At 40.5% G+C, this 25,922-nt stretch overlaps 1 protein-coding gene across 1 annotated transcript in view; it reads left to right on the top strand.

The window, feature by feature from the left end:
• Positions 1-10,528, top strand: part of MAP3K8 (mitogen-activated protein kinase kinase kinase 8) — a 33,520-nt gene extending 22,992 nt beyond the window's left edge. Inside the window, exons 5-8 of the mRNA XM_083379427.1 lie at positions 3,755-3,861; positions 4,498-4,650; positions 7,550-7,796; positions 9,327-10,528. Of these exons, the coding sequence (XP_083235553.1) occupies positions 3,755-3,861; positions 4,498-4,650; positions 7,550-7,796; positions 9,327-9,433 (614 nt within the window). The 3' untranslated portion in view covers positions 9,434-10,528. The remainder of the gene's footprint in view (positions 1-3,754; positions 3,862-4,497; positions 4,651-7,549; positions 7,797-9,326) is intronic.
• The last annotated feature ends 15,394 nt before the right edge of the window (positions 10,529-25,922 follow it).

Raw genomic sequence — 25,922 nt, 5'->3', positions numbered from 1 at the left:
TATCTGAAGGACTGCTGGCTGGAGGAGTGTGATAGCATTGAAATGCTGCTATTAGGCAAGTGAGAATCAGAAATCTGAGCTGCAGACTATGCAAAATACATCATGCATGTTCTGTACCAGCCTGCTACCGGCCCTGCAGAAAAGGCAGGGACAACCCCTTTTACAAGAAGGCAAGAGGCTGGAACTAAGCCTACCAAATTTATGGATACAAAAGCAAACAAGACACGAACCATGAAACAGGAGCTATTCAAGCGGTTGCCTTCAGCAAACCAGCCCTCCCATGCATTCCCCTTTTATACAGTTCAGGGCGTGGCTTCTCTCTGCCTCCTTCCGAGGTGCCCCATTGCCTTCCTCTGTTTACTCCTGATTGACTGCTTCCTGCGTCGGGCGTCCTTGAACAGGGCCAGCTGTGGGTCATCTTCATCCACGCTGTCAGGCTCACACAGCTGGGCCTGCGTCATGACCAGGTGGGAGGGGCCTGGCTGAGGATTCTCATCAGCAAGCTCTCCAACCCCCTCAGCAAGCTCTTCAACACCCCCCCCTCCTCTGAGTCGTCCGACCCAACTGCCGAACCCACAGGCTGACTCTGAATTACAACAATGCACTTGTGCTTATGTTATCTCATAATCGTTCATAGTCCTGCAGTAAGACAGGACTTACTCTCATACAACAAGAAGGGGATTGCTAAAGAACCACTTTGGTATTTGAACCAGAGACACCCCAAGAACACCACCCATGTTGAGGAAGTTACAGGATTTTGATCACTGAATAAATTCTTCTCCTTTTTGACTAAGAAAGCTCTGCTAAAATAAGTGACAGTTAAGCTTGATTTAGCTTGTTCAAAACAGTGTAGCCATTGAGAGGAAGAGTAGGGTTTGAGAGGAAGAGTAGTTGCAGACCTCCTAAATTTCAGTTACATGTTGTATGAAGATGCATGTCCTGCATGGTGATTGGTTGATGCAGCTTCCTGATGATGCTTTGTTGTTTGAGTGTCCCCTAGCCAGAATGTTAACATTCACAGAAATGTAAATGCAACAGCTATTCAACTTTCTGAATTACAGACATTACCTGATATGCAGTCATGGAGACGTCTAATAAGCCACTGGAATTTCTTGCTTAAATTGGTCTGCCCATGATTTAGTTGAAGAGAGAATGGGGAGGAAGAGAGTGATCATATTTTTCTTTCTCCCTTTTTTCTCATCAACTATAAAGTTCTCCCATCATCACTGCCACTGGGGCTACTTTGAAACTTAGGTAATTTCAAAGACATCTGAGCAGTTATGGCATTATCCATGTGAAATGCTATAATTATCTGTGGGGGAAAGTGGCAAGAAGGTGACAAGCAATAGGGAGAAAGCAGAACTATTTAATTCGTTTTTTGCATCTGTCTTTACACAAAGGGAAAAAACAGTCCAACCTACCCAAACCAGTGCCATAAAAAACAGAATAGAAACGCAAGTTAAGATAGGCAAGAAAATGGTAAGTGAGCACCTGTCGAGCCTAGATGAGTTCAAATCACCAGGACCAGATGGATTACACCCCAAGGTTCTCAAGGAACTGGCAGACGTGATCTCAGAACCACTGAACTATATTTTTCAAAGATCCTGGAGCACTGGGGAACTACCAGAGGACTGGAAGAGAGCTGATGTAGTTCTCATCTTCAAAAAAGGGGAAAAAATAGATCCAGGAAACTACAGACCTATCAGCCTGACCTCAATACCTGGGAAGATTCTGGAAAAGATAATCAAACAACAAATCAGCGAACACCTTGATGCAAACAAAGTCATCACTAAAAGTCAACATGGGTTTGTCAAAAACAGATCATGCCAGACAAATCTTATTACATTCTTTGACCAAGTGACAAAATTAGTGGACCAGAGGAACGCTGTAGATATAATTTACTTGGACTTCAGTAAGGCATTTGATAAAGTAGATCACAACCTACTACTTGATAAGATAGAAAAATGTGGGTTAGATAGCATTACCACCAGATGGATTCGTAGCTGGCTGACAGGCCGTACTCAGCGTGTGGTCCTCAATGGAACCGCATCTACATGGAAGGAAGTGTGTAGTGGGGTGCCCCAGGGCTCTGTTCTGGGCCTAGTGCTCTTCAATATCTTCATTAACGATTTGGATGAGGGGATAGATGGGGAACTCATCAAATTTGCAGACGACACCAAGCTGGCAGGAATAGCCAATACTCCAGAAGATAGGCTTAAGATACAGAAGGATCTGGACAGACTCGAACACTGGGCACTATCTAACAAAATGAAATTCAATGGTGAAAAAAGTAAGGTTCTACATTTAGGCAGGAAAAATCAAATGCATAGGTATAGTATAGGTGGTACCTTGCTCAATAGTAGTAACTGTGAGAGGGATCTCGGAGTCTTAGTAGACAGTCACTTCAATATGAGCCAGCAGTGTGCTGCAGCTGCCAAAAAAGCCAACACAGTGCTAGGCTGCATTAACAGAGGGATAGAATCAAGATCAAGTGAAGTACTAATACCAGTTTACAATGCTTTGGTAAGGCCACACCTGGAATACTGCATCCAGTTTTGGTCACCACGATGTAAAAAAGATGTCGAGACTCTAGAAAGGGTACAGAGAAGAGCAACCAAGATGATTAGGGGGCTGGAGGCTAAAACATATAGGGAACGGTTGCTGGAATTGGGTATGTGTAGTTTAATGAAGAGAAGGGTGAGGGGTGACATGACAGCAGTGTTCCAATATCTCAGGGGCTACCACAAAGAAGAGGGAGTCAAACTATTCTCCAAAGCACCTGAAAGCAGGAGAAGAAGCAATGGATGGAAACTAGTCAAGGAGAGAAGCAACCTAGAACTAAGGAGAAACTTCCTGACAGTTAGAACAGTTAACCAGTGGAACAACCTGCCTCCAGAGGTGGTGAATGCTCCAACACTGGAGGTTTTTAAGAAGAGACTGGACAGCCATTTGCCTGAAATGGTATAGGGTTTCCTGCCTGAGCAGGGGGTTGGACTAGATGACCTCCAAGGTCCCTTCCAACTTTATATTATTAATATTATTATTATTATTGTTGTTGTTGTTTTGTTGTTGTTGTTGTTGTTGTTGTTATTATTATTATTATTATTATTATTATTATTATTATTATTATTATTATTATTTAGATATTTCACATATCAGAATTTTAATTTGCCTTAGGACCCCAATACCCACAAAGTCTGGAATGTTGTGAAACTCCTGAAGAGTGGATTATGTCTACCAGTGGCTCAGGTTGTTGCTGAAGGTCCACCAAAGTGGGTTTGTGAAATGTGTCTCATACCTTGGGCCTCACTGGATGCCCAGGAAGTCTCTTAACTTGGAATTGTCCTTGTGAGCTTCTTGAAACCCATAATTTGGTTCTCAGAGGGACAATGACATAAGGGGACAATGAGACCAAGCTCAGAAGCCCACCTCTAACAAGATACCTCTATTATCTCTTCTGTCCCTTCTGATGTATCTTGAGGCCCCATTCTGTATGGATATGCAGCTCAACATCAAATAATCCATCTACAAATTGATCCAAGTGCAGGAAGTGGGGCAAAATAGCTATAATGACTTTTTCCCATCCAATTAGGAATCACTGGTAGAAGAAATCCCAAGTGTGTTTTTGCTTGCTGTGTGCCTGTTTAATACCGTAATTGCTTTCCTTTTAATTCCTGCCTGTGCATTATTTTCGGTGTTAAACTAAAAGTGTTCCCTCCATAGCCTAATCCTCATTTGTTCCTTTAATTTCTAGCAAGCAACATTGTTTTCATGTCTACCAAAGCTGTTTTAGTGGATTTTGGACTTAGCGTTCAAATGACAGAAGATGTTTACTATCCCAAAGAACTTCGAGGAACAGAGGTAATGATTCTCCATGAGAAGATAGCCTTATTGCCGCCCCCTCTGTATCATAGTAATTGCAGAAGAATGAGATGGAACTCTGGATAATAGAAATGTTGGCATGAACTTCCCATTCTTCTCTGTCCCCTTCTCCAATTTATTATGCATTAGTAAAATCACCACCATAGTGTGGTTAAGCAGCTTCGACTTATCATTTAGAATTTATCAAGATTGATATTAGCTAAACATTCTTATTGGATAGAATTGCACCAGCATCCTTTTTGTCTAATGGTAAAGGGAAACTAGAGAAACACGACAAAAGAGTGTTTCAGATCTAGACAGGTTCAAACAGAAGCAAGCCGCCCTACACATTTGGTCATTATTATCAATATAAATCTTTATTAAATCTTAAATAGGATAATCTATTATGATTTCTTGCCCTATGTTAGTTGTCCACAATGCATCGCTGCATCACTGCACCAACAATTCTCCTATTTCTCTGAGCAAATGGTCAAATTTTGCATGACTTAAGTGAGATCAGAAAAAAAAGGCAAAGATTTTTTAAAAAAAATCTTCTAGATCAAACTGCTTGGATTTAAAGATGATTCCAGAGTAAAGTTGTCACAGAAGCTAATTTTCTTTTGGATTTTATTTCAGATTTACATGAGTCCAGAAGTGATTGTCTGCCGAGGCCACAATACAAAAGCTGACATCTACAGCCTAGGAGCAACCATCATCCACATGCAAACTGGCATCCCACCATGGGTTAGTCGATATCCTCGTGCAGCCTATCCCTCCTATCTCTACATAGTAAGTTTATTTAATTAATTGTCCAATAGATATTCAGCTGCCAGTTGGCAACCTCTTTCTGTAGACTTTATAATAGTGCAGACCTTGTAGTAGTGCAGTGATTAGAATAGTGTTTTTCAACTTTGACAAGTTGCATTGACTTCAGTTCCTAGAATTTCCCAGCCAGTCTTCCTGGCTGGGAATTCTGGGAGTTGAAGTCCACTTATCTTAAACCTAGCAAGGTTGAAAAACACTGGGTTAGATAATTGGGTAAAACCTTTTGGTTTTGTAAACGTGATGAGGTTTTTAGAAACCGAACTGTGTTGATTTGCTCTCAGTGTCATGCAGGGTGTGTTAAGTAGCAGAACTGGAAGAAAATCATAGTATAGTAGGACTTGTTTAAAATCTTGGGAAATATACTTTCTTTTCCAGCATTAAAGTTTTGTATTCATTAATCCTAACCCTAATCCCAAACAAAATACAAGGCAACATGAGTTGGCAACTACATTGCTTATTGTTTATTATAATCTTATTACCCCTGAACGGGCTTAGACAGTAAAATATGATAAATAACATACAATAATCATCATATTATCAATATTTTAAGTATACAAAATATTAACTGCAGTTAATCTAAATCATATGCCAATCATTGAAATACAGTGCTTATAATACAAAGCAGCTGATAGGTTCATGCCAAGCTCTGGGCTACAGGTGATCCTCAATTTTTGAAAGGTTGTTTAGCAACAGTTCAAAGTTAAAATGGACCTGCTCAGAGTTACTCATCACATGATCGTTTTTCAGGTGCTCAGTGATCAGCCTGCATTTATAGACCATTTGGTTCTATGGGTATGATTAATGACCTTTTTTGCTGGAAACATGGTTTCTTCAGGTTTCCAACAAAAAACACTAATTGGGATAATGGATTTGCCCAAAAGCATCATGTTCATGTTACAACCACCACAAGAAATTGGGTGCAGTCACATGGTGATCTCCTTAAAAACTAGAACAAATATAATTCTGGGTTCGGTCACAGTCATAAGTCAAGGTCTACTTGTCTCTCTCATTCTAATCTCAGTTCACAAGGGCACATTGGAAAAGCCATGCTTTTGCTTCTGTGTACCACATATGCACCCAGTGCATCCTGCTGCTGTTGGTGCCACCGCCATGAGGTGTGTCCTGTTGGTATTGCCACCCCCGCGAGGTGCATGCTGCAGTGCACCTCAAGATGGCTGTGGAAAGAGCAGGACGTACCTCGTGGTGGTGGCAACAGCCAGATGCACCTCACAGCAGTGTGATACACCTTGCAATGGTGGCAACAACGGCAGGACATGCCTCATGGCAGCAGCTACAGCAGAGGACGCACTTTGTGGAGGTGGCAATGGCAGCAGAACACACCTTATGGCAGCAGCCCTGTGGCATGGTAAGCGGGTATAGGGTGTGTGTGGGGCAGCTCCCCCCACCAGCTCCCCCCTTCTCCTTCTCCTTCACCTTGCCTCACCTCATGCCTTAGCAGATAAGTAGGGCTTATTTTTGGGGGTAGGGCTTATATAAGGCACACCCCAAAATATCAAGCTAGGGCTTATTATTGGGGTAGGTCTTATTTTCAGGGAAACACGATAAGTACCCATCCTGTTTCTTTAAACACGGATTCTAATCAATGCTTCTGCATGCAGTATATTCATGCTTATCATCCTCTATTCCCATAGATATCTAAAGAATGCTTCTCTTGGCAGGATGTGTTTGTATGCATATGTATGTGTGTATTTGGGTGTGGTGGAAAGGATTGTTGCTTTGGGTTTCTTTAAATATGCAAGGAGTCAAACTTGAAGGCTTCCAAAATTCCTTCCAAATGTGTGATTGCCCGCTAGTCCAACCCTGGGGAAGAGACAACTTCAGTTGTCAAGTATCACAGGAAAAAGGATTAAGTGGTTGCCTCTCAGTAGCACCACTACAATCTAAATTTCTGTGCGGAACCTTCCCCAACTGTTTGTTTGGGAACTCCCATGTTTCTGTTGTATTAGAGATAATCATAGCTGTTCTACTGTATTCAGTCCAGACAATTGAGATGGTGGTCCCATAATTACCAAGCACCATAGAGTTAACGCTCATATTCACAGAAAACTAAGGTCAGAGGGGAGGTTTTTGGTATTTGGGATGGGAAAAAATAGAAGTATACTTTGTCATGTGAGGTTTGACTACTGAAATATAGTAAAAACAAAACATGGATATGAAGCTATGAAGGAAGCTGGGATGCTGTTGTGATACCTCTCAGGCCTTTTGCATTCCCATTGTGTAAAACTTCACAAACCTCCACAGGATTGTGGATATGGGAACGATTTGGAGAATGACGATGTTTTGTTGATCTGCATGAGAGGGAGATAAAAACTGCAAGCTGAGAAATTTGTAAGGAAAGATGAATTTTAAAAAAGCAGCTCTGAACAATTCAGCTTACTTGTCTCTCTACAGAATCTAAACTTGACCAGCCAGAGCATTAAAATTCATCAGTACTGTTTTGAATGTAATGAAAATTGGTCCAAAGCTTAGTTGATTAAAATTAGGGAGAATTATATGATCAGAAATAGAACATTAAAAATATATTTGATATTCCTATATAGACTCCTTTCACGCATACAAGCCCCGCCTCACTTTGAAACCAATTTTAAGTATTTCCAGATGCAAAGCTGGCAAATTGTGCCTTGGGAGTTTGTGCTTTGTTCCTATTTTGGGGGCAAGCTTTAATGTGAAACTAGCTCTGCTTCCAGAATTCCTCTGGCTTTTGGTCTCAGGAGTAGAATGGCAATTTTCCAATCTGTGAATCAGGGAAAGGAAATTCCTAGAGTGGTAACTAGGGAACCTTTTCCTGCCTCCTCTTAAGCATCAAGTTACAATCTTCCTTTTTTAAACATTCTTTTGGTAGATCCATAAACAGGCTCCACCACTTGAGGACATTGCTGAGGACTGCAGTGCTAATATGAGACAATTATTGGAAGCTGCTCTTGAAAGGAACCCCAACCAGAGACTTTCGGCTACAGAATTGCTCAAACATGAAGCCTTGCACCCATCACGGGAGGAACAGCCTCGGTGTCAGAGTTTGGATTCAGCTCTTTTTGCACGAAAGAGGTTGCTGCAGAAGAATGAGTCGGAACTCGCTGAGAATATTTCAGGTACGGTCTGTTCTTATCTCCAGCTACTTCCAGACAATGTTGGTCCTTAGAGCAAAGACCCACACATTTCCCAAGTCTCTTAATAAAAGTCTGAGGGGCAGCAAAACCAATATTTAAGTGCAAGGCAGAATCCTTCTCAATTGAAAAGGCTTTAGATGAAGTGTATCATTCCACAAAATCAGTTCAGTGACAAGTTCACATTGGCACCTAGGAATCTCAAGTATTTTGGACCTTCCAAAATTGTGTAATCTAAGTGGTCCTCGGGTTACAGTCACTCACTCAGCAATCATTCAAACTCGCCACAGGACTGAATGACGGGAACTTACATTGGGTCCTCAGAATTCTGGTCATTGCAATGTTCCTGCAGTCAGTCTTGCAATTGTAATACTTGGATTGCCATTATAACCCAAGGACTATCTATAATGTTCTGCAGAATCTGGAATATTAGATTATTTTCTAAAAAAAGCTATAAGAGGAGAAATCACAATAGAAGACAAACTTAAGTGCAGTTGGTTGCTGTATCTTTTTCATTTTCCTAGAACTTCATTATTTTTGTCAATAATGTATTTTAACAGTGCAGTCATAGTTCATCAGGTTATTTTTCTCCTAGCCAATGTAAGGTCAATATTTATTTTTATTTTTTATTTATTTATTTATTTTAATTCCATTTATATCCCACCCTTCTCCAAAGACTCAGGGCGGCTTACAAGCTTAGCAGTAGCCTTCATTCTATGTATATGCCTGCTTATTAGGGCTTTCATACACCCCCCAAGCGGCATTATTACAAAGTCAGCTTAATTGCCCCCAACAATCTGGGTCCTCATTTTACCTACCTCGGAAGGATGGAAGGCTGAGTCAACCTTGAGCCTGGTGGGATGCGAACCTGCACTAATTGCAGGCAGCTGGTGTTACTTAAGGAGGCATTAGCATTGGTTTTTATTTAATAATTGTGGACTTCATTCCTGATTTTCTTGTATTCGTTTGTCAAATAATTCCTGTTCTAACAGAGCTAAGACAAATCTGCATCAGCTCACATAAAGCTCTATATTTGATTTAAAACTTCATTAGAAATGTGCTCATCTCTAATTGGTTTACAAAATTAACTAATTCTCATGCTCATTATACAATTAGTGGATGCCAAGGAGTGATTTAATGAAGAACACTTTGAGGCTTACTAAAGGAACAAACATCTATTTAGTTGATGATAATGTTTAGCTAACAAGAGTAAAACCTTATCTTTCCCTTTGAAGTTATCTTTGTTGGGAGCCATCATTATGTATACAGTTCCTCTACTTATTTATAGAGGAAAGAGGGAAATTCATAAACCATAGAATCACAGAACTGTGGAATTGGAAGGGTCCACAAAATTAGTCCAATTCTTTGCAATGTGGAGGAAAACCAATTAATGCATCCTGAAACGGTAATTGACCAATCTCCAGAGATGGAGAACCCCCAGTCTACATAGTTAATTGTTCTGAAACTACTTTTCTAGTGTATAATATATTTTTTCCTTTAATTTTTCCTTGTTAGATTCTTCAAGTCTTGGGATTACTGAGGAATCGGATTTGCTCAGGAGACAACGTTCATTATATATAGACCTTGGAGCATTAGCTAGCTACTTTAACATAAGATTATGACTAGATTTGAGGATCACTCATGTGGAACTGAACAGGAGTAGTATATATAGAGGGGTAGGAGAGAGAGAGAAACTTTAATTGGCTGTGCTTGGATTCTTTGAACTCTAACAATGTTTAACGAATGTACTGGACGAATTCCGTTGCTACTTCTAATCACCCCCCATTCCAGTGCTCTGGTAACTGATTTTTAATACAGTTAGACTGACTGGTTTGCTTTGATTATCAAGTGAAATAAGCATCTCCTTTTTAAATAATATTTTGGGACTTTTTTGTCATACTTCCTAACTCTCAGTGCTGTTGCAATGATCTCCTTTTTTTCAGACTGAGGGTGTGGCAAATTTAAGAATTCTATACATAAGCTAAGAACATTTCCAAGAAAACATGACTGAATTCAATGTCACCTAGTTCCTAATTAATATGTATTATTTAATTCATGTATATCTACTGGTTTTGAGGGAAGAAAGCCCCTATTGTGATTTGCACCTCCTGTTTAGATTTTTAATTATCAAGCTGCTAGACAGAGAATTATCAAAATGTCTGGTCCCCATACTGGCTGCAGATATTTTCCATAAAAATAGTTCTTTGGCATGAATAGGAACTATGCCAGATATTGAGATAAACTCTGTCATGTGAATGTAATTAGACAAAGACTTAGTAACTAACCATAGGATATTTGAATGTTAATACATTGTATAATGACTCATGAAGGTGAGCTTAATTTAATTTAAGAACTACATGTTAAAAATAGACATGTAGTTAGGTGTTATGATTATTTTATTTCCTATGGAAAGAATACCTCTTTTTATTTTTGAAGATTTGAGTGCTTTAAAACAGTGTTTTGAATGATAATAAAACTGGTTCAAGAACAAAGCTTTGTACATCCTGTGGGATGAGTATATCAACTTTTATAAAACAGTTTAGTAGTTTATTAAGCTATTTTTTCAAAAAAGAGGCATACTATGTATGTTATAGAGTGATTAACAACATCATGGTTTAGCTTTTATATTTAAATGTCTTTGTATGCAAAATGCATTTGTATCAATTTCTTGAAGTCCTAATTACTGAATCAGTTATTGTAAAAAAAATAAATTTCTGTTAAACCTATTTACTGTTTGGGATGAAAGTGATATGAAATTATTAGTTTGTTTTGTTTCATTTCTCTTTTGTTGTTAAGCCTGTTTATTTCAAAGTTGTTGGGAGGGCAAATTTTCAGAGGCTGCTACTTCTGGTTTTTCTGGAGGAGTCACAGGGAAGCTTCTTGTGAGAAGAAGGATAGTCAGGTTCTGTCTTCTACATCTGTCTGTCTACATCTATCTATCTATCATCCACCCAATCTACATCTCAATGCAATTATATGACACGGCAGTTCAAAATAATAAAGCAGGATAATCAAACCAAAACATCACAATATACATTAAAGCAATGTATAAAGCAATACACAAAAAGTCTTAAAAAGCTCTGTTTTTCAGGAAAGCTAATATGTTGGAGAAAAGTGGACCACTACAGAAAATCAATACTTTTGGTTTTAGGCCACCTAATTCCCTCCAAATGAGAACAGCCTCCTGTTTTCCCCACCACAATATTAGTCTACCTGGTGGTCATGAGGGTGGGAGCCATTTGAGTCCAATTCTCCCCTCACAAGTAAGATCACAAGCTGATAGTAAAGGCCCCTTGTCTACAACACAACTCACCATGGCCAACTCACAACGGCTAACAGGACAACTTGTTGTAGGACAAGAATTACACTAGCATCAAAGAAGTGGAATAGAATCATTAAAGAAAATGCCAAAGGAGAGACAACATGAAATCTGAATAAAAAATTAAAATAATGTTTAATTATTTTAAATAAATTGAATTATTAAATTGTACAGCAGCAAGCTGTCCATGGTGAGTTGACCATGGTGAGTTGTCCCATTCCACGTACGTGCCGCATGCATGCTTGAGCACACACACATAAGAGACTTGTCTGAAGTTAAGAATGACAAGGATCCAAGATTAAAGACAATCCAGCAAGTCATATCCACTTCTTTTGAAAGTAACAGGTCAAAAGGAAGTCCAGATAAATTGGCAAGAGAATCACTCTACTGTATAAGACTCGACTCAAGTTCAGATTAGGCATTACTTAATTGGTTCTAAATTAAATTTATAGACTGCTTGTCTCATAGAAACTGGGTAGCATTTGTGAACAAATGTAATTGTAAATTACATTTACAATATGATTTAGTTTGTTGCAAATAAATTTTGCATTTTTCTTAAATCTGATCTACCAAGCCTATCAAATTGCCTTATGCATTTTTTATTCATAAGTTTATGATATGTTAATTAGCAAACATAAGATGATCTGTCATGAAATTCATATTTGAGTAGAGGTTTGTGACCATAGTACATATTAGATTTTTCATTCACATTTTTTATATTTATATATTTATATTTATTAAATTTTTATACTGCCCTTCTCCCGAAGGACTCAGGGCGGTGTTCAGGGCAATAAATATTAAAATACGAAATACAAAAGTTAAAAACATTAAATAATTATGCCTAATATAATACATTAGTTAAAATCCATGTTAAAACCCCAAACCCATCAGACCAGGCCGGCTTGTTCAAATAAATAAGTTTTTAGATCATGTCGGAAGGAGCGCAGGTTGGGGGCCATCCGGAGCTCAACCGGTAAGCGGTTCCACAGGTCTGGCGCGCCCACAGAGAACGCCCTCCCCCTGGGGGCCACCAGTCGACATTCTCTGACCGGTGGCACCCTGAGGAGGCCCTCTCTGTGGGAGTGCACTGGACGGAAGGAGGTTGACGCCGGCAGCAGGTGTTGCCATAGGTAATCCAGACCCATGCCATGTAGGGCTTTATAGGTCATCACCAGCACCTTGAATCTCACCCGGAGGGCAACTGGAAGCCAATGCAGCTCACGGAGCAGAGGTGTAACATGGGAGTATGGGAGATCCCCAACACAACTTGCGCGGCTGCATTCTGCACCAGTTGAAGCCTCCGAGTGGTCTTCAAGGGCAGCCCCATGTAGAGAGCATTGCAGTAGTCTAAACGAGAGGTCACGAGCGCATGAGTGACTGTACACAAGGCATCCCGGTCCAGATAGGGCCACAACTGGTGCACCAGGCGAACCTGGGCAAAGGCCCCCCTAGTCACAGCTCCTATATGATCTTCTAAGGAGAGCTGTGAATCTAGGAGGACCCCCAAGTTGCGAGCCCTATCTACGGGGGGTAAAAACTCACCCCCCATAGTAAGAGATGGAATAGTCTGAATTTCCCAAGATGCCGGCACGCACAGCCACTCAGTCTTGTCAGGGTTGAGTCGAAGCCTGTTCCTCCCCATCCAGACCCGGACCGCCTCCAGGCACCGGGACATCACGTCGAGGACATCACTGGGGTGGTTTGGAGTAGAAATGAAAAGCTGGGTATCATCAGCATACTGATGATACCCAACTCCAAAACCACGAATGATCTCACCCAGAGGCTTCATATAGATGTTGAACAGGAGAGGTGAGAAGACCGACCCCTGAGGAACTCCACAAACGAGAGGCCTCAAGGTCGACCTCTGCCCCCCTGCCAACACTGACTGCGAATGTCCCAGAAGGTAGGAGGAGAACCACTGCAAAACAGTGCCTCCCACTCCCAACCCCCTGAGACGCCACAGCAAGATACCATGGTCGATGGTATCAAAAGCCGCTGAGAGGTCTAATAGGACTAGGACAGAGGAACAACCCCTGTCCCGAGCCCACCAGAGATCATTCACCAGCGTGACCAATGCCGTCTCTGTGCTGTACCCGGGCCTGAAACCCGATTGATACGGGTCCAGATACTCAGCCTCCTCCAGGAACAAAGGGAGCTGATGTGCCACCACGCTTTCATCAATATGCTGATGATACCCAACTTTTTATTTCGACCCCAAACCACCCCAGTGATGCCCTCGCTGTGATGTCCCGTTGCCTGGAGGCGGTTCGGGTCTGGATGGGGAGGAACAGACTTCAACTCAACCCTGACAAGACTGAGTGGCTGTACATTCCGGCATCCCGGGACATTCAAAATGTTCCATCTCTTTTTATGGGGGGTGAGTCTTTACCCCCCGTGGATAGGGCGCGCAACTTGGGAGTCCTCCTAGATTCGCGGCTTACCTTAGAAGATCATATGGTAGCCGTGACTAGGGGGGCTTTCGCTCAGGTTCGCCTGGTGCGTCAGTTGCGGCCCTATCTGGACCGGGAGGCCTTGTGTACGGTCACTCATGCGCTCGTGACCTCTCGTCTTGACTACTGCAATGCTCTCTACATGGGGCTTCCCTTGAAGACCACTCGGAGGCTCCAACTGGTACAGAATGCGGCCGCGAGAGTTGTCTTGGGAGTTTCCCGGTACTCCCATGTTACACCTTTGCTCCGCGAGCTGCATTGGTTACCAGTTGTCTTCCGGGTGAGGTTCAAGGTCTTAGTGATGGTATTTAAGTCCTTACATGGCATGGGTCCGGAATACCTCGGGGATCAGCTGCTGCCGGCGTCAACTCCCCTCCGCCCTGTGCGTTCCCACAGAGAGGGCCTCCTCAGGGTGCCTCCGGTCAGAGAATGCCGGCTGGTGGTCCCCAGGGGGAGGGCCTTCTCTGTGGGCGCCCCGGCTTTGTGGAATCAACTGCCCGTTGAGCTCCGGATGGCACCGGATCTCCGCTCCTTCCGGCGCGGGTTAAAGACCCACCTATTTGAACAAGCTGGCCTGGCCTGATGGGGAGTTAATTTGGGTTTTAAATATTTGTATATTTTATTGTTTTATTTTGGGCATTAATTTAATTCTATTTTAACTTTTGTATTTTTGTATTTTTATTATATGCCCTGTTCACCGCCCTGAGTCCTTCGGGAGAAGGGCGGTATAAAAATTTAATAAAACTAAAACTAAAAAACTAAACCTTCACGAGAAAGCGAAGGTTGGAGACCGGACGAAAGTTATTTAATACAGCTGGGTCCAGGGCAGGCTTCTTGAGGAGGGGTCTCACCACCGCCTCCTTCAAGGCGGCGGGAAAACTACCCTCACTCAAGGAAGCAGTTATCACTGCCTGGAGCCAGCCTCGTGTCCCATCCCGAGCCGCATAAACCAGCCAGAAGGGGCACGGGTCCAACAAACACGTGGTGGAGCTCAGCTTCCCCATGATCCTGTCCATGCTTAAATACGTCACTCATATTCTGAAAGAAACGTGGCACTTAGGTCACAATTTAGAGTGGTGTGTGGTTCTGGTGTGAATTCCTACAATGACCATATTCCTAGTTCAAATTGGAATCCACCATTTTTGTGGCAAAGGACAGCTGGAATAAGGTGGAGGACCAGTTATTCCCACTGTATAGATATACAATTTGGTTCTATACAAATAAAAACTTAGGAATAATGACTATCATTTAAATAGAAATACACTAGCTATCATCAAACGGAAAGGGAGCAACAATGCCTTGCATGCATAGTTAAATTATATATTTTACTGCCATAAAACTTGATGTCACCAATTTAGTGGATTTTAAAAAGAACTAGAGACTATCAGTAGTTAACTAGTTTTGATAGTTGTACGGTACTGCCTGAATATAAAATCAAGCTATTGAAGAGCATCAGTTGAAGATGATTATCATTCTCATATTTGGCTTGTATGGTTTCTTGTATGGTTTCTTAATATATTAAATTGTCTGTTGTTTGATGCAAAGTGTCTTATTAGATGAGCCTTTGACCTAATCCAGAAGACACCCAGGGAAGACTTCTGGTTCTTCAAAGGTGCAGATCAGAATAAAAAGTACTGGGTAGATAGATCAATCAGTCATACCTGAGATAATTTTTTGCCCTTTCTTAAGTGAATATGGATTAGGCCATGAGGTGTTAGTAATGACCTACAAAGCCCTACATGGCATGGGTCCGGAATACCTTGGGGAGCACCTGCGGCCAGCGTCAACTTCCCTCTGCCCAGTACGCTCCCACAGAGAGGGCCTCCTCAGGGTGCCACCGGTCAAAGAATGCTGACTGGTGGCCCCCAGGGGGAGGGCGTTCTCTGTGGGTGCACCGGATCTTTGGAACCATCTTCCGGTCGAGCTCCGGATGGCGCCCGATCTCCGCTCCTTCCGGTGCGATCTTAAAACCCATCTCTTTGAACAAGCTGGCCTGGCCTGATGGGATGAGGTTGGATTTTATAAATGGATTTTAACTGTTAATCTGTATTAATTTATTATGGGCACTGTTTAACTACTTTTTAATAATTTTTAATTTTTGTATCTTGTTTTTATGTATTGCCCTGTTCACCGCCTTGAGTCCTTCGGGAGAAGGGCGGTATAGAAATTAAATTAATAATAATAATAATAATGATAAAATCAAGGCTTTATGGATCAGAACATTATGAAACCAAGCAGTTGGTGAAAGCTTTACTGTAGAATGCATTATTATGAATGCTTCTATGTTACACTATGGCGGTACATTTACCAGGAAGGCAATGTGCTGGGAATTATAATATCTGGTTTGTTATACATAAATAGGCAAGGGCAGAGGCAAGTGGTAAGTCTGAAGCCTCTTCTAGCATGGGATACACTCCAAATGAGTCAAGATATATAACTCCTTATATTCTCAATATGTCAAAATTCCTAGATTAGGAAAAGCTGTTTTATAACATTTAGCTAGCTCTCAACATCTCTATGCCATTTCTTCAAAACTCATACCTTAGAATCCCTCTTAAATAGTTTAATGTAACAGTAAAGGCTGAGTCACTTTCTCCAACAGGTACTCCTCATCCAAAGGGAAAAAGTACGTAGATAGATGGATGATATAGATGAGAGAGAGAGAGAGAGAGAGAGAGAGAGAGAGAGAGAGAGAGAGAGAGAGAGAGGGAGGGAGGGAGGGAGGGAGGGAGGGAGGGAGAGAGAGAGAGAGAGAGAGAGAGAGAGAGAGAGAGAGAGAGAGAGAGAGAGAGAGAGAGAGATTACTCTCTTACTATATATGTTTATATGTGTAGGACATTCCAAGAGTGGCTTGTTAATTTCCTCCCACATACAAAAAGTCAAGAATCCTGTGGCACAATGAAGATTAACAAATGTTGTTGACTATATTACCAGATCCATGAAGTATTCTGAGAAACAAGTATATATCTCTAATTGGATGACTGGATACCGATGAAATAAATTGCAGTCTATGAAAGCATGTGACAAATTACTTAGTTAACATTTAAAGTACAGAGTGTTTTAACAACAATAGACCTCCATGGATAATAAAACAAACTTGGGAGTCACATGTACATATTTCAATGCAACTTTCAACAAGCAGTGCTCTAGTTTAGATGGTAGGATTTGTTGAAAATGTCATATAAAATAAAATAAAAAATAAATATTGAAGTGTGGAATGGGATAATTCCCCTCACTCAACTTACCATGGCCAACTAGCCATGGTCACCTCACCACAGCCAATTCACTGCAGCCAACTCATCACAGCCAACTCACCTCAGGACAATTCAGCATGGCCAACTTGCCATGGGATAACTCTCTGTGAGATAATTCAACAATTCAATTTAATTATTTAAAATAATTTTAAAAATATTTTAATTTTCATCATTCACATTTATTTTGTCCCTCCTTTGGCATTCTTTCTTTAATGATTCTATTTCACTTTGTCTTCATTACCGTATTAGTGTAACTCTTGTCTCATGGCAAGTTGTCACATGATGAGTTGGCCATGGCAAGTTGGCCATGTAACTGAGCTTAATCTCAATATGGGAAACTGTCAGCATCCTAGACCATGCTAAGTCCCAAAACACTACAGAATTCCTGGAAGCCTGGCACTCAGACAAATTCAACAGGCACATAGAGATAAACAAATCTACATACCATTCCAGGAGACAATAAAAAAGTTAAGTGTCTATTTATTTACGTATTTCTTAAAAAACTTACAGGTAGTTTTGTAAAGTTTTGAGTTCTGAAGTTACAATGTCTGTGCCCCTTACAGCTATTTGCAGTAACTCTGCTGTCATGTGACTGGGATTTCTCTGGAAATCAGCATTTTCTTTCCAAAACATCCCCACCCAATGGGTTTGTTTAACAACTGCCACATTTGCTTTATGACCACTACATTTGCTTACCAATTGTCATAAAGTAAGTTGTAAAATTGGGTTTGATCACATGATGACCAGCTTTATGACCGTCACAACTTATGACCATAATGGACAGGCTCAATTGCAGTTGTAAGTCAAGGACTACCCTTATTCCCATAGATTTTGCCATGTTCAGACTTTGCATCAATTCTTTTTTACAAATTCCTTTGGGAAGGATTTGCCTACCAAATTCATAAAATGCAATAGTATGAAATGCTTTTCTTTGTGATTATTCCAGAATATTGCTCTTGAGCTTGAGAAGATCCTGAGAAGGTTATTTTTGTATCACCCAGGGGACAGTTGTGCAAACAGCCTTCAGCTTCAGAGCAGATGGCCAGCTGAGTATGTAAAGGAAGTGTGGCAATGTTGCTGAACACATGGCCAGTGAATCTTGAGTGGCATCTGCACATGGTGGTGTTGACCTGTAGTTACTTTATGCTTGCCTGGGCCCCAGTTTCTCTTCCATTTTTCCAAATCATGACTCAGAAGATGAGATGAGAATTTGGAAGTAGCGGAGCAAACTTTGCCTCCATGGGACAAGACACAGAAAACCATTATTATATACTAGACTAATTAAAGGTGTTTCTTAACCTGCTGATCCCTTGACGAATTGAGCGCCTCTGCCTTAACAAAGGAACCTATATTCCTGTACAAGAGGTATTTTGGTTTTTGGTCCTTGTCAAGGGAATATATCCTCTAGGACAGGGAGAGATATCTTCCTCAGAGGACTCTTCTTTTATAAAATAATCACAATTCCTTATGATTTGAGTATACTGAGCCTAGCCAAGAATGAGCCACCATAACTTCACAGCCTGGTTTATTGGAAGCTGATTCAACAAGGAGCCTAACAAAGGATTTCAGGAACTCATAGCTCAGCTCCCAATTCCCTGGCGTGGCAAATTATGGGGACTATAGTAAACAGACCTAATACCATCATGTTTGCTGCCATAATCATGTTCAGAATATTGGCATGCACGTTGCTTGTCACAGCAGCCTCTTCTCCTTCTTTTAAAGTGTTTAGCAAGAACAGTGGAAGGAAACCCAAGAACATCCCCATATTTATGGGAAGGGGTGATCCCCACCCCTTCTTTATGCCCTCTGCATTTTGAACAGCCATTTTGGTGCTTCTTAAAGGTGACTGTTCTGAATGTTTCTTGATGATTGTCATTCTTATGCTGTGTTGCTATTTGTTGTGATTCTTATGATGTGTTGCTAATTGTTGTTATTCATTATACTATCTCTATTATACTGTTTTCTGTATTTGGTTTGTACATTTCCCCTATTTTAATAAAACCCTTTAATGGCTTTAAACATGGCCCAGAGGTGTTCATTTTGAGATAATCTAAAACTACAAGAAAAGAAGAGGACAACCATCATCAAGGTGGATGGCTCAATTATAGCTACAATGGGTGCATGGTTAGAAGACCTGAAGAGTCAGGTTGGGACTGATTATCCCAGGGAAGTTTATCTATGTGGTCTCTAATATTCAACATTAACCCAAGGGCATATAACCAAACTGAGGAAAAAAATTGCAGACACAACAGTGTTCTCCCAAACAAGGAATGCAGTTGTAGATTCATTAACGCTAAGATCTAAAATTAGATAACTTTCCTATAGCAACAATTGTCTACATAGGTTGTTTATGTTCTTAGTTCACTTCTGGTCCAGGGAATTTTTATAATCTTTTGGTGATGCAAGCAATTGTTTTTGTCCATCCAGGGGAAATTTTTTTCCCCAGCCTGATGCTTCTCATGAGATAAGATCTGGGTTATCCTAAAATTAGCTTTGTGCCTATCTTGCTTGATGTTCACGTTTGAGACCTGACTCATAACTTGCTTTTGAAAATTGGTTCCTCATAACATTGGTCAGTTCACAGCACATGCAAGAGTAAATTATCACAGTTTCTGTTAGTGACACATCATAGCAGTAGCAAATGTACATGAAAGACAGCTGCCTAACCAGCCTTTCTACTTCCTTACATCAGGAAAAACAGAAGCGCTGCTGGTTTCCTATGTTAGGAATTATCTAAAGGGTAATGCTTTATGTTCTGATAACTCATGGTGGAAAAAATATCAATCTAAGGTTACATATTTCAAAATGTTTCAAGTACTTAGGAACAAATATTGAAATAAAACTAGGTATACAAGTGGAAGTGAAAGAAAAAGATACAAATCCAAAGGTAGCTTTAGCATTTTAACATCCTTAGATATTATGTATCTGAACTATTTCTAGCAAAAGATGCATTGAAAGCTTTAGAGTTACCTGCAAGTAACCAAGCAAGAAAACATGCAACAGAGTAATGTCTGTAATCTATCATAATAAGCCAATGATTTAATTAGCTATTGTAACGATCAGAAGGAGCTATTCACAGAATGACTATTCACAGGCAATCAAGCAAAAGATGAATCTAAATAAAATGAAGATGCTGATAGAATATTGGTGTAACCTAGTCAAAAGTTGTACATCTTGGGTGCATGTTTTCAAGGATCAAATGAATTGTTTGGAGTGTTTTTGATTTCTCTTTGCTTCTGAATTCAGGGTTCAAGTGTGGTCAAGCCAGTCTTATTAGTCAGCAACTGAAGCAGTGAATGCTAGCTAGTAGCAGCCCTTTGACAATTCTTTTCATCACTATATGATCCACCATTAATTTATTTAGGAGGAAGGTACATTAAATCAGTGATGGGATTCAAATATGTGAACAACCAGTTTTTTGTGTGGATGCTGCTTCTGGAATCCATTCTGGACCTGGGCGGAAAAAAAAATTAGCTACCGGTTCTGCTGAAGAGTTGCAAAGCAGCTGAATCCCACCACTGCATTAACTGCTCACCGCCCTGAGTCCTTTGGGAGAAGGGCGGTATAGAAATTTAATAATAAATAAATAAACTGCTGTCTTCCATACTTAGGTTGTCAGGATCACAGGCCTGATGTCCCTAGCTGAGTACATTAATTATTTCCTAAGGATTATTTAGCTCTGATTCTGATCTTTTTGAAGTCTTAAAAAGCATACATTAATCTCCTTGTCACAACCCTTTCACAGATTTCATCTTTGTATATTTCATAGCTGTACTACTCCAAAATAAATCTCATCCTGGAAAATCTGCCTTATTTTCTTCTAAGGATTTCAGGAGAGTGGTAATTAATACCTTACTTTTCAGGGCAATATTTTTCAGACTGAGTTAATACAAAGCTAAATAATTGTTACCTAAGGTAACAAACTGTATAGCTTGAACAGATTTTTTAAAAAGCCAAAAAAATATAGAATGAAAAATCTCCACATGTCCAAAATCTTTCAGTGTGGTACTGAAAGGAAAACAAATTTTATGCCAGGGGCCACCACAAAGAAGAACCTGTATCTAATTGGCAGGCATCCTATCATCTGTAGTGAAAAACTTTTAGGAAACTATAGAATCCATATGCTTTTACAAGAACAGCTCAAATTATTTATTCTATTAGACATTTGAATATTTGAAAGAATCTAATTGCTATTATTTAAAACTTTCTCCCCAGTCTAGTTGTATTTCATAGTGAAACTATTGTCATGTTTTATGTATTATGGACCTCTTTGAATAGTGCTGAGTTACAAAGACAAGGTAATAATGAAGAATAACTATTTAATTTTAAAAATCAAACCTAGATAGACTTGTTTGCCACAATTGTAGCATGATTTTCTGCAATAGCTAAAAAGCAGAGTTTCAATATCCTTAATTACAAATGTTTTGGAAATGTGACACATCTAAGTTCCTCATAGACAAGATCAAAAACCAAGAGTCTGCTACAAGTATTTTAAAAGAATTTTTTTCTACTTGAAGAAAAATAACTTAGTGCTCAGCAAATTAGTGATCATACTTGCTCTTAACTTAAACTGCATTCTAAATTATTATAAAAAAATTAAGGTCTTATTCTGAATAAGGCTCTGACTTTATCAAATGTTATTTTTATAATAAGCACATTATTATATGCAACATAGGGATACTTTGCTGGCTGACTGAATCAATGTTACATCGAGCAATGTACAGTACATAAAAAGAGAGAAAGGCTTTGATCACATGTTTGTGGCTGCCATCTTTTATATTTGGACCTCTTCCTCCAGACATCCCTTTGAATATACTATATAGATTACATGCATAAAATTAAAATGAAGCCAACAGGTGGATTGTAAGTCACAAGGAGACTTTACTCCCTGCCACCTAGAAAGAACTAAAATGGTTTTAGCTATCACAGAAAAGAAAAAGCTACAATGAACTTGATTTCTCTTTCTGACCAGAATGTGTTCCAACTTTTAGTAAGACATGGAAGCATCCTGGCCCTACTTGCTGATTAAATGTCTAAGGAGTCTTGTCTGTCTTTCTATCTCCCCCAAAAACAAAGAAATATACATCACTGTAGTTCTACATCAAGAAAGCTCAAATTTTTGGCCCCTGCACTGATTGCTTTCATGTCCAGTATGTGATCTCCTCGGAAACATTTATATAATCAAATGTGACTGCTGTCCAAGTAGTCTTAATTTACAGTTACAATAGGAACAAAAAAATCATCATTGTGATGTGGTCATTAAGTGAGACATTGAATAACCACACCTGATTTTACAACTTTTTTTGACACAGTTATTAAATGAATCATCTGTGGTAGTTGAGACATCACATTACCATGATTTGCAATTTCCTTCCAGCTTCCCCACTGATTTTGTTGTTGGAAGATGGCTGGCAAGGTCGCAAATAGCAATCATGTAATCACAGGATGCTAGAAACCATTGTAAATATGTGATGGTTACAAGTGCCCAATTCATAATAACATGACCGTGGAGAAGTTGTAATGGTCATAAGAGTGAGAACCATTTGTAAGTCACTTAATTGGAACAGTTGCTAAACAAATAGCCATAAGCGAAGACTACCTGTACCATAGTAGATGAAGCTTGAGCTAATGGATTCTGCATACATTCTTAATTCTGATTTTCCTTCCCCGTACAACAGACTCCGCAATTTATTCTCATGATAGGACTTAGACGTTAATGGGGACCAAGCATAGGGAATGCTAGTTTTGTTTGGCAAAGAAGCTGTAGATTAATAGAAGCAATTGTTTCCAGCAAGTGTAGAAAGATGTCTAGCAAAAAAGCTGGAGATTATGGCCTGCCATCTTTTTTGAATCTGATCTTTCAGGATATAACATTTGCCTATCTTTAAAAAATATATAAAATTCAGGATAGTTACTATCACAATCTGGATGTTATGATGATTTACTGCAGTTGAAAACACTAAAGCATGTTTGCATATATTTTCAGAACAGGGCATCGTACAGGTCAGCCTTTCAATTAGAACTATCTATATTTTTTCGAATTATAATTTATAGCAGACTCCAGACAACCGGAAGACACTAGATTTGGGAAGCATGATATGTAGTATATTAATCTTGAATCCTATTGAGTTCATGAGGGACCCAAAGTAAAATGCTTTAAGATCCTACTTAATTCCTTATCTAGATTAATTTAAGAGCACTGGAGTAATACAAAAGAAGTAACATTTTGATTCTCCTGTGGCCTCATAATTCATGAATACATAATGTGTGAAGTTGTGTGCATGAAAATCCTGAAAAACCTCCTTGTGAAATAAGTTGTACGCAGCTTGCAAAAATCTCTTTTACAGACTAATCTCTCTCAGTAGCTTTGTTTCAAGTTGTGGCTCACTCAGTGAGTATCCCTTAGTCAATTCACCTGAGTTCACGTGTCATCAGCACACGATCCATAATGATGGGAACACTCAGCAGTGACCATCTTTTACTCCACCCAGCCACCAAATAGGAGGCTGGATGGATAGTTATTATTTCTCTCCCACTTCCTGCCTTTTTGTTTGTCCTTCCGAAAGAGACAGAATGTGGTGGTGATGGTGGTGGTGGTGGTGGTGGTAGTGGTGTGTGTGTGTGTGTGTGTGTGTGTGTGTGTGTGTGTGTGAGAGAGAGAGAGAGAGAGAGAGAGAGAGAGAGAGAGACAGAGAGACACAGAGACACAGAGAGAGAGACAGAGAGAGAGACAGAGAGAGAGACAGACAGACAGACAGAGAGAGAGAGAGAGAGAGAGAGAGAGAGAGAGAGATGAATATGACTCAAGTATATGCTGCTTGAGGGCTATTGTGAATGTAAGCTTTTCCCCCAATGACAGGCTCAGTCATTCACAGGGATTCTAACATCTCAATAAACATCCCTGTTCTTTGCCAGATGCAGAGCTTCCCACCTCTTTGTTGCAGCTAAAATGAGGCTGAATTGTTGGGCAGAGGCTGGTACAATCTACCCAAACAGGCCCTGATTGAAACATATATGGTGTTAAATAGCGGGTTCTTTGGCACAGGAATGAAGACGCGAAGCTGAGTACAAGGTAACTCATTGTTTATTTCGTGCAGAAACTATACTGGAGAAAAGGCTGCAACTGGCCACAATATATAGTTTAGCCCCTAGGCGGCAGCCAATAGGTTTGAATCAACCATTACCGTCTGGAGATACCCAATTGTAGCACAGGAGACTTGTAGTCTGGGTTGCTGGAGAGCTGTTAGCTGCTCCAGCAACCCACCTGGTATTCTTTAAGAGCCCAGTACATAACACCCCTCCCCTCTTAGAGCAGACCATAATAACACCAATTAGTCTCAACAATTGTCAAGACTCATTATCCAAACACACTAAAATAAAAGTGATAATAATAATAAAGTAAAAAAAAACAATGTAGGTTACAATGTTATTAAATGACATCTCAATGAATAGGCTTCAAAAAATGGCACTATTAGACAGTTACATCATAGCACTAGTTTTTGTAGTGCAGTGGCAACAGGAATTACAACAATATATAGCTCTTTATTTTACAACGTAATCTGCAAGATATGAAGGAGGCTTGTGTGCTCCAGCAACCCACGTGGTGTATCACAAAAGCCCAGTACATAACAACCCTCCCCTCTACGATCAAACTATGACAATAACATTTAGTCTTGACAGTTGTCAAGACTTATTAATCAACACACACACAATAAAGTGATAATAATAAAAATAATAAAAATCACTGTGGAATACAATGAGATTAAACAATGTCTAAATGATCAGGCTTCTCATTGTAGTAATAGGCAGTTACACAAAGCACTAGTTTGTAGTTTAGTGGCAACAGGTTTTACAACAATATATATCTCTTTATTTTACAATGTAATCTTTAAGGTATGAAGGAGGCTTGTGTGCCCTAGAGGAACGTCTTGGAGTTCCCATCACTTTGTGGTCTACCAGCTTACCCAGTGGGCTGGGTAGACTTGTGTCCCTTTGTGCTCTTGAGTCAAGGGGATTCGATGCACTCTGGCTGGCCTCTCCAGATTGGCCCACCACAAAGTCAGACTGTTCGGCAGAGTAGGCACAGCGGTTGCTGAAGTTCAGTTGGCTCGCTTTGTCAGGGGTTCCATGTTGCACTCCAGGTCTCCCCAGTTCTCCCTCCGGTTCTGCCTCAGTTGAGAAGGAAAAGTCCTGATAATCCATGTGAGGACTGGATTGGCCGCAAGTTTGAGGACCTTGGGAGGGAGTTATGACACAGTCCTCACTTTAGTGACCGTTCTGGAAACTGTTTCCTGAGCTGGTCAATGTGTCGTCTGACAACTCGCCCTGCCTCCAACCCCACTTCATAAGATAGGGGTCCAAATGTCTTGGTTACTTGACCAGGAACCCACAGATTCCCATGATCATAGTTCCTGGCCCAAACCCAATCGCCCATGTGCAGCCCCCTCGGGGGTTTTGGTCAAGAGGCTTCTGCTGCCACTCTATCTGGATGCCTGTCCAGTTTAGTAATCAAATGCCTCCCCCAACGTAGTTCTGCAGGACTTATGCTGGCAGAGTAAAACATCTGCCAATTTGTGGTGCTAGTCACCTGTGACAATGCGCTTGAGTGATTCCTTTGTTGTCCTCACCATGCGTTCAGCTTGACCATTAGAAGATGGATGAAAAGGCACAGAGGTTGCATGTCTGATGAGATTAGCTGTAAGGAAGGCCTGAAATTCAGCAGCAGTGAATTGGGCCACATTGTCTGAAACTAAGACATCTGGCAACCCAGTTGCAGCCCTACCTGGACTGAGACACCCTACGTACAGTCACTCATGTACTCGTGACCTCCCAGATAGACTACTGCAATGCTCTCTACATGGGGCTGCCCTTGAAGACCACTCGGAGGCTTCAACTGGTGCAGAATGAGGCTGCATGAGTTGCAATGGGGGTTTCCCAATACTCCCATGTAACACCTCTTCTCCACAAGCTGCATTGGCTTCCGGTTGCCCTCTGGGTGAGATTCAAGGTGTTGCTGATGACCTATAGAGCCCTTAATGGCATGGGTCTGGATTATCTTCGGGAGTACCTGCTGCCAGCATCAACTTCC

The sequence above is a fragment of the Vipera ursinii genome (assembly GCF_947247035.1).
Source record: "Vipera ursinii genome assembly, chromosome: Z".
Taxonomy (NCBI): Eukaryota; Metazoa; Chordata; class Lepidosauria; order Squamata; family Viperidae; genus Vipera; species Vipera ursinii.
This window is presented reverse-complemented; position numbering and strand designations above follow the sequence as displayed.